General features: G+C 28.6%; 1 protein-coding gene across 4 annotated transcripts; it reads left to right on the top strand.

Moving 5' to 3' along the window:
* Positions 1-4,696: 4,696 nt before the first annotated feature.
* LOC113862621 (myosin-binding protein 1) lies at positions 4,697-9,874 on the top strand. 4 transcript variants are annotated; one of them, XM_027495704.1, is made up of 5 exons: positions 4,897-4,923; positions 5,415-6,638; positions 7,136-8,232; positions 8,278-8,649; positions 9,379-9,735. In XM_027495704.1, exons 2-4 carry the CDS (start codon positions 5,537-5,539, stop codon positions 8,626-8,628), a joined length of 2,550 nt encoding a protein of 849 aa, XP_027351505.1. In that variant the 5' UTR covers positions 4,897-4,923; positions 5,415-5,536; the 3' UTR covers positions 8,629-8,649; positions 9,379-9,735. The 4 variants fall into 4 exon arrangements, with proteins under 4 accessions (XP_027351503.1, XP_027351506.1, XP_027351505.1 ...); XM_027495702.1 differs by having other exon boundaries at positions 4,697-4,923; positions 7,136-8,649; positions 9,379-9,874; XM_027495705.1 differs by having other exon boundaries at positions 4,697-4,923; positions 5,415-6,560; positions 7,136-8,649; positions 9,379-9,809.
* Positions 9,875-13,120: the final 3,246 nt, after the last annotated feature.

The following is a 13,120-nucleotide window of genomic DNA, read 5'->3' on the forward strand; positions in this document are numbered from 1 at the left end:
CTTTTGAATCAACTTTGGAGTATGGAGAAGATAATATGCTTCTAGACTTTGAGAATTACAATGCTAACTAGGTAAGTATCGTTGAAAAATTTAATGCATAATTTATTAGATTTTCAGTTTTACATAGTATATTTGTTAAATGTATAAATGTTGTATGATAAGTAAAAACTTTTTGTTTTAGATATCAACTTTTGGGACAGATTTGAAGTTTGCATACACAAGAGAGACATCCAAATATTTAACTTTGTTTTGTTTCGTTTGTTTTCATTTTTACATGTTTTGTAAGTTTTGAATGTGGGATTGAATCTCAAAATTGAAAACAAAACTTTGATGAATGATATAATTACTAGTTAAGATTTTAAATAAATATGTAAAATTTTAAATATAAATATGTAAAATTTTAAATAATTATTTTTAATAAATTTGACATAGATATAGATAGATTTTTTTTAAAAAATATAGTTGTTAATATACATTTAAAATTTAATAATTAATAAATATTTACATAAATAAAAAAGTATAAATAAAAAATTAAATTATTAATTAATTTATCAATTTATATATAATATATACATATATGTTTTAATGTATTGTATCAGTAATATTTTTTATATTATATTAATGTTATAATGTAATTAATTTTACGTATATTTGTTAGTTTAAGTTAGTATTATAAGCTTAAGCAGCACACAATCTGCTTAAGCCCAGGGATGTAGTAGATTAAGCGTTATATGTTTAGCTTCAACAAAATAGTAAGCTCCTATCATTTATATAAGCGAGATAATAAATTATTAACTACTTTATTTTATGGACTCATTTTTAGTTAAGTCATATATTACAGTCACAAATCTCAAACTAAAAATAACAAAGTATAAATAGTATATTTTTTTGTGAATTTTAATTTTTTATTAGTTATTATTATTAAAGCTTTTCAATATTCAAAATCTCAATTAAATAGTTGAAATTACCATTAAATAACATATTTTTCACTTGTTAATAGTATAACTAGTATTTTTTATAACAGTATTGAACTTTTTTTACTATTTCAGCAATAGTATTTGAAAGCTTAAGATATATTATCATAAAAACAGTTAATTCATCGTTAGATTTATTAAAACAATGAGTAGAAAAGGTGGAAGGTTATCAAATTTGTTTAAAATATTTTATGATATTATTTTCAAACATTTTAATTACTTTATTTTATTATGAAATTTTTAAAATAAATTTCTTAAATTGATTCCAATGACAATTTTTTAATTTTTAAAAGCTTGCGAATATTTATAATTATTGTTATTTTATTTTGTATTTATTTTGATAAGTTTTTTTAATATAGCTCATTATATAAAATTTTATGAACAAATTTAAGATATTAACAAATTATATAAAATTGTTTATTTAATAATAAGTTGATTAAGGTGTGTTCCCAAACAAATCCTAAATTTATGGCAAAAGTCTTAACATAAAAAAAATATTGATTAAGTAATTAATTAAACTATATACTTCAAATATTACATTTTATCATATAAAAATGACTTGTGACATTAAAATTTGCATTTTTTTACAAATGATCTTAACAAGATTTTCAACAATAATATCTACCATTGCATGAATTTGCTAAAAAATTTACATGCTTTTAAAGGCTTCTTTAATAGCTTCATTCCTACATATTATAGTCTGTCCATCTTTTGCTCTTATCTTGACTCTTAGACTAATTATTTTCTCATAATTTACGTACATCATATGGTAAAATTTTCATATATATTGTTAAATATAAAATAAGAAATTATCATATAGTTTTTATAGTCCATCCCTCCTTGCAATAAAACTTATGAAGAGACATGCATAGAGACCTAGACTGAACTCTTTTTCTTTCACATAGTAATTTTTTTATATAATTACTAATGGAAACTTTTGATACATATTAAATTCAAAATATACTTTGTGAATTCACATAAATTTTATTTATTTATTTATAACCTAAAATATTAAGAAGTTAAAATTTAGTCTTTATCGTCAACTCTCTTTCTTTTGGTTTTAGGTACTCTTTTGGCAAATTCTATGCATCAACTTTAAGATTCTTAACAAGATGCAGGTGCTCATTGAACTTTTCAAATCTCAAAAATAGAGAGAGAATGAGAAATAATAGAGAATTAAAAGACATATTTCATATTTCGCTTAAGTAGTAGTAATTTCACTTAAGATATATTGGTTATAATGGAAATGTTTATTTATCTTGATATTCACTTAAGCTAATATTCACTGTTTAAATCAAAATTGTATTATATTTTATAGCTTAAGCTATTTATCTTCCGCTAATTTTTTGTCCATAATTTTAGCTTAAGCAAAAAAATATGGCTTAAGCTAAAGTTGCAAATTTTGTGTGATGTAAAGCAACCATTATACAGGAAGAACATGCGAAAAGAGCATTGAATAATGTATCAATACAAATGTCATTTTTGTGATAAATTGAGATTATAAGAGTGAATGTAAAAGTATTTTTTAAAATTATTAACTTCAAAAATAGGGTTTGTGGAGAATCCAGTTGCCATTACATCTCTGATAACAGATAGAAGATGTCATCCAACATGCTTCTATCTAAGTGATTTCATTTATACTTTATTCTCTCCACTACCCTCACCCTTCTGAACTCTTTTGTCCTATGTCTTTAGTTAGTGTGCTTTGAATGATTTTTTCATTATTCAAAAGTGAGCAAAGTACTTCAAGGGACTAGATGAAAGGAACTTCTGTTAAAAATTGAATATAATAATTTATTTATTTGTGTCATTATTTAGCTTTCAAGTTGAAGAATCTTTCTATAGAGTGAGCCCTTCAATTGCATGTTTTCAAGATAGAAAATAAAAGGTTTTAAAGGTCTAAAGAGAAACTATAAATTTTTTTACGAATGATTAAATGATGAATATGTGTAAACTTATATTTTTAAGTTACAAGTAAAAGATATGAACCATTTATAAATTTTAAAATACATTTAACGGTTTAAAAATGATTACGCACTCATAAGTTAATTAACATACTAACTCATATTAGCTTCCACAAAAAATACATTAATAATATTAAAAATTATAAAGTTGATATGAAAAATACTCATTTTAATTCACTCATCGATGTACAGAACACTGTTTTGCATTCTTTTTTATAAATTTTAATTAATATTTTTGCAAATAAAACAGTTTTGTAAAAGCTGCATGTCAAGTAAATTTTGTATATCTTTATATTTTTTTTAATTTTTTACTTGCTATGTTTTAAATTTATAAAAAAAAGTTAAAAATTAAATTATTTGTCAGAATAAGTTAAGTTAGGATGGGCTTTGTAAAGTGTAGGTCTAACTTGACTCTTAAATTTGATATTTACGTTTAATTTAATTACTTAATTTAACCTATTTTTATCTAGATCGGTACAAATTGGTCCATATAAAGCTCTTAAAATGTGTTTGGGTAATTACATATTTAAGCACTATTTAATAAACTTATTAAATTATAATTTAATTTTAACAATATAATCTATTAAAATAAATAATTAAAATAAATAAATAAATAATAACTTTAAAAAAATTCAAAAACTATATATTAAATGTGCTTAATGAGGAATGAACAATACTTGATAAGCTAACTTGGCACTATTTGATTGGACGTAGGAGTATTGAGATCGCGCCGACCATACCATATTAGCATTTGTCTGCTTCAGCTTTCCAACCGACCAGTAGTTATGCTTCTTTACCAAGGTTTGTCACATTATAAATAATAATACCATTTTTTAATATGCATGATATTACACAATAATATTATTGAATATTATTTTTTAATAAAATTATTACTTTTTTACCTTTAAAATTTTTATAATAATATTACTATTTTTATAAATTTTGGCAACATAAGACGCCATTACAAATAATTTTATAAGTTTAAATAGTGATGCAAACATGAATCTAGAATTTTATGTATTGTTTTAAGGAAGAAATTTTTTTATTTGAAATTTTGAATATTAATATTATATTAGGGTTAATTGTTTCAGTATAATGTTTTTACATACAAAACTTTAACATAAAAAAAACTTGTTGAAGATAAAAATAAATCTTTAAAAGATGAATTTAATAATAAATAAAATATTTTGATAGGAATATCTTTAAAAAATAAATATAGTTATAGCGTTAATTTATTTATATTTAATTATATTTTAATTTATATACTTTAACAAATATTTTATTTTACTATATATCTAATATAATTTCTTGCTGATCAAATATACACAAATAAGAATATTTATTCCTGTAAAAAAAAATAAAAAAGGAGAAATATCTTCACACTAAAAAATAATTACCTTCTTTTTTATTTTTCCTATATAAAGAATAAAACTCAGTGAACTATTTGATTTTAAACGTATTTTTATTTTTTATTATAAATTATTTTTTAATTTTTTAATTTTTTTATAAAATATTTATAAAAATAGTTCTTATAAAATATTTTTTAAAATACAAAAAATAATACTTTCATAATTAAAAGCTTTTTTTAATTAAACAACCCGTAAAATTCTCTTATTTATATTTTATTCTGTTTGCTATTTTTTTATTATATGAAATTTCTCTTGGGGGTATTTTAGGCACTTGAAAATTATCGTTCTCCCATCGCTCTGTAGACCCCTTTTTGTCCTTGTCGGCTTCTTATCTTTTTCTTTTCTTTTCAGCACAAAAAAAAAAAAAAAATGTGATGTGAAGAGTGCGTGGATTTCCGTTGGAAAGCTTCAACCTTTCGGTTGGTTTACTTTGTGTAGATCGGTCTCGCTCACCTTCTACTCTTCCTGTTCCTGCTAAGCTCAATTCCTTTATTCTTCTCATTCTCATTTCTCTCTCTCTCTCTCTCTCTCTCTCTCTCTCTACATTCACATGATATCATAGTTATATAATATAAGGTATTTATTTCTCTTCGTTGCATGTATTTTTATTGCTTTCAGTTCATGTAATAACTAATTACCAATAACTCCTATTTTTTTATATTATTAATTCTAGCTACCCCCTTATTTAATTATCCATCTTATACTTAGAAAATTTCAATTACGTTTCATCTCATTAAATTGCCTCCTGATTATATTGATAGGAATAAGATTTTTGCTTCAGTTTGTTTCTCTTACCTTTACCAGAAACTTTCATAGTACATCATGAATTTCTGGGTATCGATTTGATCATTTATGTTTTATATTTGAATAAAAATAAATTAATAATTGTTCTGACTTCCTGCTTCAGTTTTCAATGCTTGATCTTGTTTTAACCTACCTGTTTATGCACTGACACTGCCACCCTCTAATCAATACTGTTAATATTGTTTTCGATTAAATTTCAGATTGTTGGATAGAGATAGAAAATAAACAAACAATATTTCTGATTTTGGTTTTAATGTATTCAGTTTCGACCTTTAGCCTTGAATTATTTATATCATCTCCGGGAAGGAGGTCAAAGTTTGACCCGTTTCAAGTTTCAAGCAATCAGTTTCTCCTTTTGAATTAAGTGATTTGAGTTGGCTGAATAATGGCTTCCACGGGAATCTGGTCTTCTGAGTGGCATAGTCTCTTTGCAAGTGTTACCTCCGTTTTGGCATCGGCTTTTCTGGAATGGTTGCTGATCCTTTTCCTGTTTATTGATGCTGTATTTTCTTATGTTATTACAAAGTTTGCTGGTTACTGCAAATTGCAAACACCTTGCCTGTTCTGCTCAAGGCTTGATCATGTGTTAGGCAAGGAGAAACGAGGGTACTATTGGGACTTGATTTGTAGTGGACATAAGTCAGAGATTTCTTCTTTAGTTCTATGTCGTGTGCATGATAAGCTTGTAAATGTTCAAGGAATGTGTGAAAGTTGCCTCTTTTCTTTTGCTACCATCAATAAATCCAATGCTGAAACTTACCGATTATTGGTGGGTAAAATGGGGGAGGAATCTGACTCCAGATTGGATCAGGATCCGTTACTTGGTGAACATACAATTGCAAAACGATGTTCTTGTTGTGATGAGGAATGGGTTTTGAAGGGTTACAATCAGAGGTTGGTATTTACCAAGTCAATTGGTTTTGGTGCTGCTGATTTTGATATATCAGATGTTGTTGGAAACGATTTTCATGAGGAAAGAAGAGCGAAACCATTTGTATCAGCCAGAGCTACATACCCGAGGAATAATCAGGCAGATCCTTTGTCTCATGTGGGTTACACTGAACTAAAGATTACTTCTGATACTGAGTCTGAACCAGAAGTTCCTTTGTCTGATGATGATGGTACAACAAGCATACCAGTTCGGCGAAGAGATGACACGGCGGAAGACATAGAAGTTCCATGTAAACATATAGAGCCTTGCATCGTTGATTTAAATGAGAATTTGGTTTCAGAAAAGCTCAGAACTCCAGCTTCTGTACTGCATCCATTGTTATCAGAGTCGGGAATGCAATTGGAAAATACAGATATTGCTACAAAATCTGCAGCATCAACAGTGGAAAGTGGGAATGGTTTGACAAAACTTGATTCTTGGCAGCAGGTTGAAAGAAATGCTGTTTGTCCTCACCCAAGTAATCCTTTTTCCTTGAATGATGCCACTGCATTATCAAATAAAATAGGAGGTCCTGCTGAAGTATCAAAGGAAAACTGTAAGTTGTTTTTAGCGTTTGCCACATAACATTTGGATTGGAAAGACGGAGGAGTATGTTATAGTTCTTTGTAGAAAATTAATGTAAAGGAATAACTTAGTTCTTAATAGCCATGTCATTTTTACAAATTAGGAAGAAGTCATTTTACCTTTTTTAATATCTGAAAAATCTAGGACCTGTTTGATTTGAGAAAACATATTTTGCATTCATTTCCTGTTTTCGCAAATAATTACAAACATACCATCTTGTTTCACTTTATTTCTTATTTTCAAAGATCTGGAAAATACTAAAAACAAGATTTTGTTGTTTTCACTGTTTTGGAACAAATCTATCAAAACAGGAAATAAAGTAAAAATAAGGTGGTAGTTCAGTAGTTATTTATGAAAATAGAAAACGTTGTGTCAAGCCAAAAAGGCCCCTAATTTCCACTATCTTAAGTCCATAAATACATGATTTCTTTTGTACTGATAATAAACCTTTTGTCCATTCTTGTATAGATGATTTGGGAATTGACGAGGTGGGGATAACATCCGAGCAAAGATGCACCATGGACTTTGAGGAAATAATTAAGTCAAGCGATAAGCTGACAGGATCTGATGCAGGTTTAGAATCAAACCCTGTTTCTAGCGACATTGGGCAGCAAAATCCCAATTTACTGGATCTTGGTGATGCCTATAAGCTAGCTGTCGGTAACAGAGGAAGACAGTTGTCTGGCATGCTTGTAGAACATTGGCTTGGGAAAGATTCTACAAGAATTAGTGAAGATTTGAAGGTGTTGTTGTCACAATTTTCAGCTACTCGAGGGACTGATCTGTCTGTTAATGATATCAGTCCTAGATTGTCTTTAAACAGCGAAGAATTGAAAACTTCTGATGTTTCTAACTCTGCTGGACTGCAGATACTTCAAAAAATGATTTCACTAGAGCGAAATGAATCTGGTTTGTCTCTGGATGGAAGTATTGTCAGTGAAATTGAAGGTGAAAGCGTGGTTGACAGGCTAAAAAGACAAGTTGATCATGACAGGAAATTAATGAATGCTTTGTATAAAGAGCTGGAAGAAGAAAGAAATGCTTCTGCAGTTGCTGCAAATCAAGCATTAGCCATGATCACAAGGCTGCAGGAAGAAAAGGCAACATTACATATGGAAGCCTTGCAGTACTTAAGAATGATGGATGAGCAATCAGAGTATGAAACAGACGCTTTGCAAAAAGCTAATGACCTTCTTGCTGAGAAGGAGAAAGAGATAGAAGAGTTGGAAGCAAAGCTTGAATTTTACAGGAAGAAATTCCCTGATGAATCAATGATGGAAACCATGGTGGAGACAAATTCTGAAATGAAGGTGAAAGATATTGGATTGGATCATTCGCAATCTACTTGCATTGAAAAGGATGAAAGTTTCATTGGAAAGTCAGTTACTGAAAATACTAATATCTCTGACAACCATGAAATTCTGCCTACGTCTTTGGAAAAACAGAATGTTCAATCTGTAAAAAAATCACCATTGGAGTTCCAAGATGAAAGACTATATATTTCCCAGCGTTTGAAGAAGTTGGAGAAGCAAGTTTACTTTTTCCTGAATATTCATCAATCTCAGGACAACTGGCTAAATTCTGAAAATGATGAAAAGGAATCCCCAGAGAACTGTGAAAAGTTGGATGATAATCTTCTAATGCAAGAATCCGTTTCTTCTCTTAAATTAAATTCAGAAGCCATGGCTGATGATGATTCCTCATCCAAGGAACCCCCCGTTTGCACGAAAAATGTTGAACTTGGGTACAATGGAAATAATGATTTGGCTTCTGCTGGAAGTTTGGTTCCGGATTTTATTGAAAGGTTGCAAGTTCTTGAGGAAGACTTGAGTTTCCTTGAGCACAGTATCAACTTATTGAGTAACGGGGGAGAAGGACTTAACCTATTGCAGGAAATAGCTAATCACCTACAACAATTACGCCAGATTGGGATAAGAGAATCCGATCAACCTGTTGCTTGAGGCTCAGAGGCTGTATATAAGGTCAGTAATTGTTGCTTAACCATTGGGCAACGATCCACTTTGGTTTTTCTGTTTTGTTTGCCTGGAATAATTTACAAAAAGAATTTTTTGTGGGATAAATATGTGTTCAAGTATGGACTAAAACGTTTGCCTAAGACCATTGTATGTTTGGTGGTCAAAGTTTCAAATATGCGAATTTCATGGACAGGTACAAATATGTGTCCAGAGGTATATAATATGACATTATATATAGTAAGCTTTTATTAGAAGTTAGTAATTTAATGTATTGCTAACATTGTATAATTTTTAATAAAAATATACTATTTATTGATTTCTTATTGTACGTTTACAGTGCATATTAGAAAAATTATTTATAAAATTACTAAATAACTATGCAAATTAAGAAATAATAAATAGTTAGCTATAAATTGGCTTTCTTCAATTGTTATCTAAAGACTGTAATTTTTGTTTCTTTGGGAGGAAGTGGTGTCAGTGGCAAAATGACTTGCAGTTGTGAGGCAACAAATGAGTAAGAAGACAATTAATCATATATCTGACAGAGATCAATGCTGATGCCATGCAGAACTTCACAATTGCACTTCTTAGTTGTTTACCTCATGACACATTAAGATTATTTACTTTAATATAGGACGTGAATATTTCTTTCTTATGTCTGTCTGGTGGAATTGGTTGCAAAATACAATTTTGTGTACACTTTTTTTTAACCTTTTAGGTGTTTATAATTTACAGATTCATACGCCAATGATCAGCGACGAGGAGGAAGATACATTATGCAATAGTGAACCAGGTTACCATTACCAAGGCTGGTTGAAACTGTACAGTAACATAGCTTGCTTTGATCCAGGATAAAACAAAAATAGAATTTCAAACAATATGGAAAGCAATTTTTTCCCTACTTTCTCCCCTGCGTTTTTATTCGGGGTTTCGTTGGACGTTCTGCTGCATTGAGTTCACAATGTTTAATGCCCATTTAAATTATATTTTCACCATAAAATTTTCCTTTTGCCTTTTTTGCATTGTAAATGAGAGTGAGTGTTTGTTTTTAATTGTTGTTTTCTTGTATTGAAATGAGTATTTTGGAACAGAGTGACCTAACATTAGTATGCTATACTGCTTCTGTGAGGATTTTATATATGGGAGCTATTCGCTCCAGTTGTTTGTAAGAATATCACCCCATTTGTATGAGCTGCTCCGTCAATAAATTTTTTCTGTGTTTTTGTTTCTCCTCTGCTTCATTCAATTTGAGAGTGATGAATTTGCATAGAGAGATTAGAAAGAAAAAGAAATGGAGACCTAAACATGCTCTTTTTCTTTTTAAAAATAAAATATAGTCTGTTTTATTTTTTAAAAAAGAAAACTGTTTTTTACAAAAGAAATTAAATATATTTTAAGTTTAAATTCACATTTCAATGTCGCGGGATTAATATTTACTTTTAATACTATTAATTATAATTTTTGACCTGTAATTATGGTTTAAGTCTTTTAACGTGAATTCAAACACTTCCTTGGTAGCATTGGTTCTCTTACAGTCAGAGAATATTCTTTTGTTTGATAGGTGGTGTGTACTAATTTATAGTTTAACTTGCTATTTTTTAAAAATCTTAGAATCCTCTTTCTGAGTGAAATAGAATTTAGGTACAATATTGTAGATCTATTTTTTAATTAAAGTTTTATCTGATGTGATGTGTTAATCTTTAACGTGTGTATGTTACTTTTGATATTGACTTCTATTATAATTATCAGTGTAAAATTTTAATTTTAAATAAATTAAAATTTTGATATGATATCTTTAACAAAACTAGTTAGAAAATAAATTATAACAAAAAAAAATTAAGTTACTGTACAACTTAGAAATGCAGCCATGCAGGTGTGATGCTATATAATTCAAATTTATAAAAAATATACATATCAATTATAGGCTTGCAACAAATGACTGTATGATAACATATTTGATATTTTAATCTATTTTTTTCTTATCATACTACTGTATATTTTTTTAAAAAATCTATTGTTTTCTAAAAATTATATGCAAGTGATGTGATTATTTTTTAAATTGAAGAAAAACACGTCAATTTTTTTTGTTCTTGTGACATTTTTAAGTCTTTGCAGGATGAACCAATATCAAAGAAATCAACATTGGAAAGTTCACTTATTCTGTTGAATTATATCATTCAATGAATGCCCATCTTGTTATTTCTTTGTTCACTTATTGACATTCTCTGGATATTTCCAAATTCTACAGTTTGCTTCCGCGTGGTTTGAATATTATGGTGCAATTATCATTAATTAGTCGGTGCTTTCTGATTTACAAGCTGTTTATTCTTTTAATATTCGTGGTATTTCGAATGTTATTGCAAGTGGAAAAGTCTTCAATTTTATCATGAATTGTTGCGTTACTTAACCCATGAAAATTAATTTTGTTCATTTTACATTGTGATTTTGGTGCCTTTGTGATGTGATTAAAATGTCAAACACGTATTTCCATATTTGGAGAAACTGATGCTTTAAGAGACGGTGCACATTGCTGAAGAAGCTCTTTTCAAGTGGGTAAAACAAATGAAAAAGTCAAGCATTTGGAAGAGGCAAATTATCTTCAACGATAATTACTTGCATAACAAATTTGATTTTGTTAACTTCAGTATTCTTTAGGATTGAAGTTAAACATCTGACAATAACTACTTGAAAAAGAAGTATAAAAGAAAATGTAAATAAAGATCGGTGAACAAAACTAAACCCAAGCCCATTTATTATGCTGTGGGGCAATGAAAAATGGGCTTCATTGCCTAGTCAAGGTCTAAGACTCGTTCAACATTTCAAGGCTATTTCTTTTTACACTCCCCTCTTTTATATCAGAAATTTAATTTCAGAATCCTCTATTAAAAAATATATTTAAAATGTAATTTTTTTAGAGTTAAAAAACATCAAAGATAATGCAAATTAATAAAATCAAAAGAGGGTGAATTGATTTTAAAGTTCAATGAAAGAAAACAATTGAAATAAAATTTTAAAGATAATTGAAAGATAAATAGTGTATAAAATTAAAAGAGACATGGAGAGAAGAATTGCATAAATAGATTTGTAAATCCTAGCTGAGTGTCTTACTTCAATCTCCAAACAATAGCTTAAGGTTTTACTCCGACGAACCTTCCTTTACATTAATTCAAAATAGAGTACATAGCAATTTTTTTCATACAAGGATAACATAAAACCTCCCTCTATAAATAGAGTGCAATAGACTGAAAGAATTCTTAAAATTCTGCTTAAACTCTTTCCTTTTTACTAGAACAATAAACTCAATGATTGAAAGCTTTAATTGCTCTTATATATGAGTTACAATAAAATCAAGATTCTCTCAAGAATACAATGATAAGTCAAAAATCAATTTTAAGTAGAATAAGCAAAATATATTATCTTCTTATACTCAAATATCGCATTTTCTCTTCTCTAAGTATAAACTTGATCCCATCAAGTTTTTAAGTCAATGAAGAGTAATTTGGAAAAAACCATACTTGCTAATACTCAAATCAAATTGCTTAAAATAAATACTCAATTCGCAAAAACAAATTACCTTAAATAAATACTCAAATCATATTATCTTAAATAATAGATTCAAATTAAATAAATAAATAATTCATATTCTTTCTTTTCAAAGTCACACTTATAATTACTTATTTTATTTTCACACATATAATGTAATAAATCTTATATGTTTAAAATATAGATTCATCGTAAAAATATATTAAAATTAACACAAATTAAAAAAAGGGGGGGGGGGGGGATATAAGACGAAATTTCCTCGCTTCAAACATGGTAATGTAACTTGGACTATAAAAAGCTTGGTAATGTAGATATGCACATCCCTAGAGTTGACCCCTAAAAGATGAGAAGGAAAATGAAAGGAAAAATCGTACGTTGACTAGAAAAATAATAAATAAAAGGGAGGGAAAGTAGAAATATATAGCACAAAAAAATAACTTAATTAAAATAACACGAAAGTATGTGAACGCTTAGCATTTGGGAGGAAAATCCTGGGTGTTTGATTTAGACTATCCGCACCGTTTCTTGACAATTTCAATCCGCGGATTTCGGTCAACTTATATCTATCTATCTATATATATATATATATATATAATCACCGTCATCATCTCCCTAATATTCAAATTAAAGCTTCTCTTCTTTCCCCTCATCACAAAAATGGGTTACCATTGCTACCTGATGAAGATGTGTGCGATCACAACAATGATTCTGGTGTTGAGTTTACAAGAAATAAGAGCAGCAAGGACTCTAGAGGGGGAGCAATGGTTGCACTTACACAAGAATCCATTATTACTCCACTCATTGCAAAGAGGCCCCGTTAAACCTTCTCAACCGAACCCGTGTTCCACTGTACCTGGCCGCAGTCGAGGAAAATGCACTTTGGGTGAAATCAACGTTGCTGGTCATGTTAACGTTGCTCATGCATCATCACCAC

The sequence above is a fragment of the Abrus precatorius genome, unplaced genomic scaffold, assembly GCF_003935025.1.
Source record: "Abrus precatorius isolate BTA unplaced genomic scaffold, Abrus_2018 Scaffold3, whole genome shotgun sequence".
NCBI lineage: Eukaryota > Viridiplantae > Streptophyta > Magnoliopsida > Fabales > Fabaceae > Abrus > Abrus precatorius.

Excerpts from the sequence above, each read along its gene's own strand:
- LOC113862621 (XM_027495702.1), top strand. The coding sequence starts at position 5,537 with ATGGCTTCCACGGGAATCTGGTCTTCTGAGTGGCATAGTCTCTTTGCA. Across the intron at positions 6,639-7,135 it reads TGAAGTATCAAAGGAAAACT|ATGATTTGGGAATTGACGAG; the intron begins GTAAGTTGTTTT and ends ATTCTTGTATAG.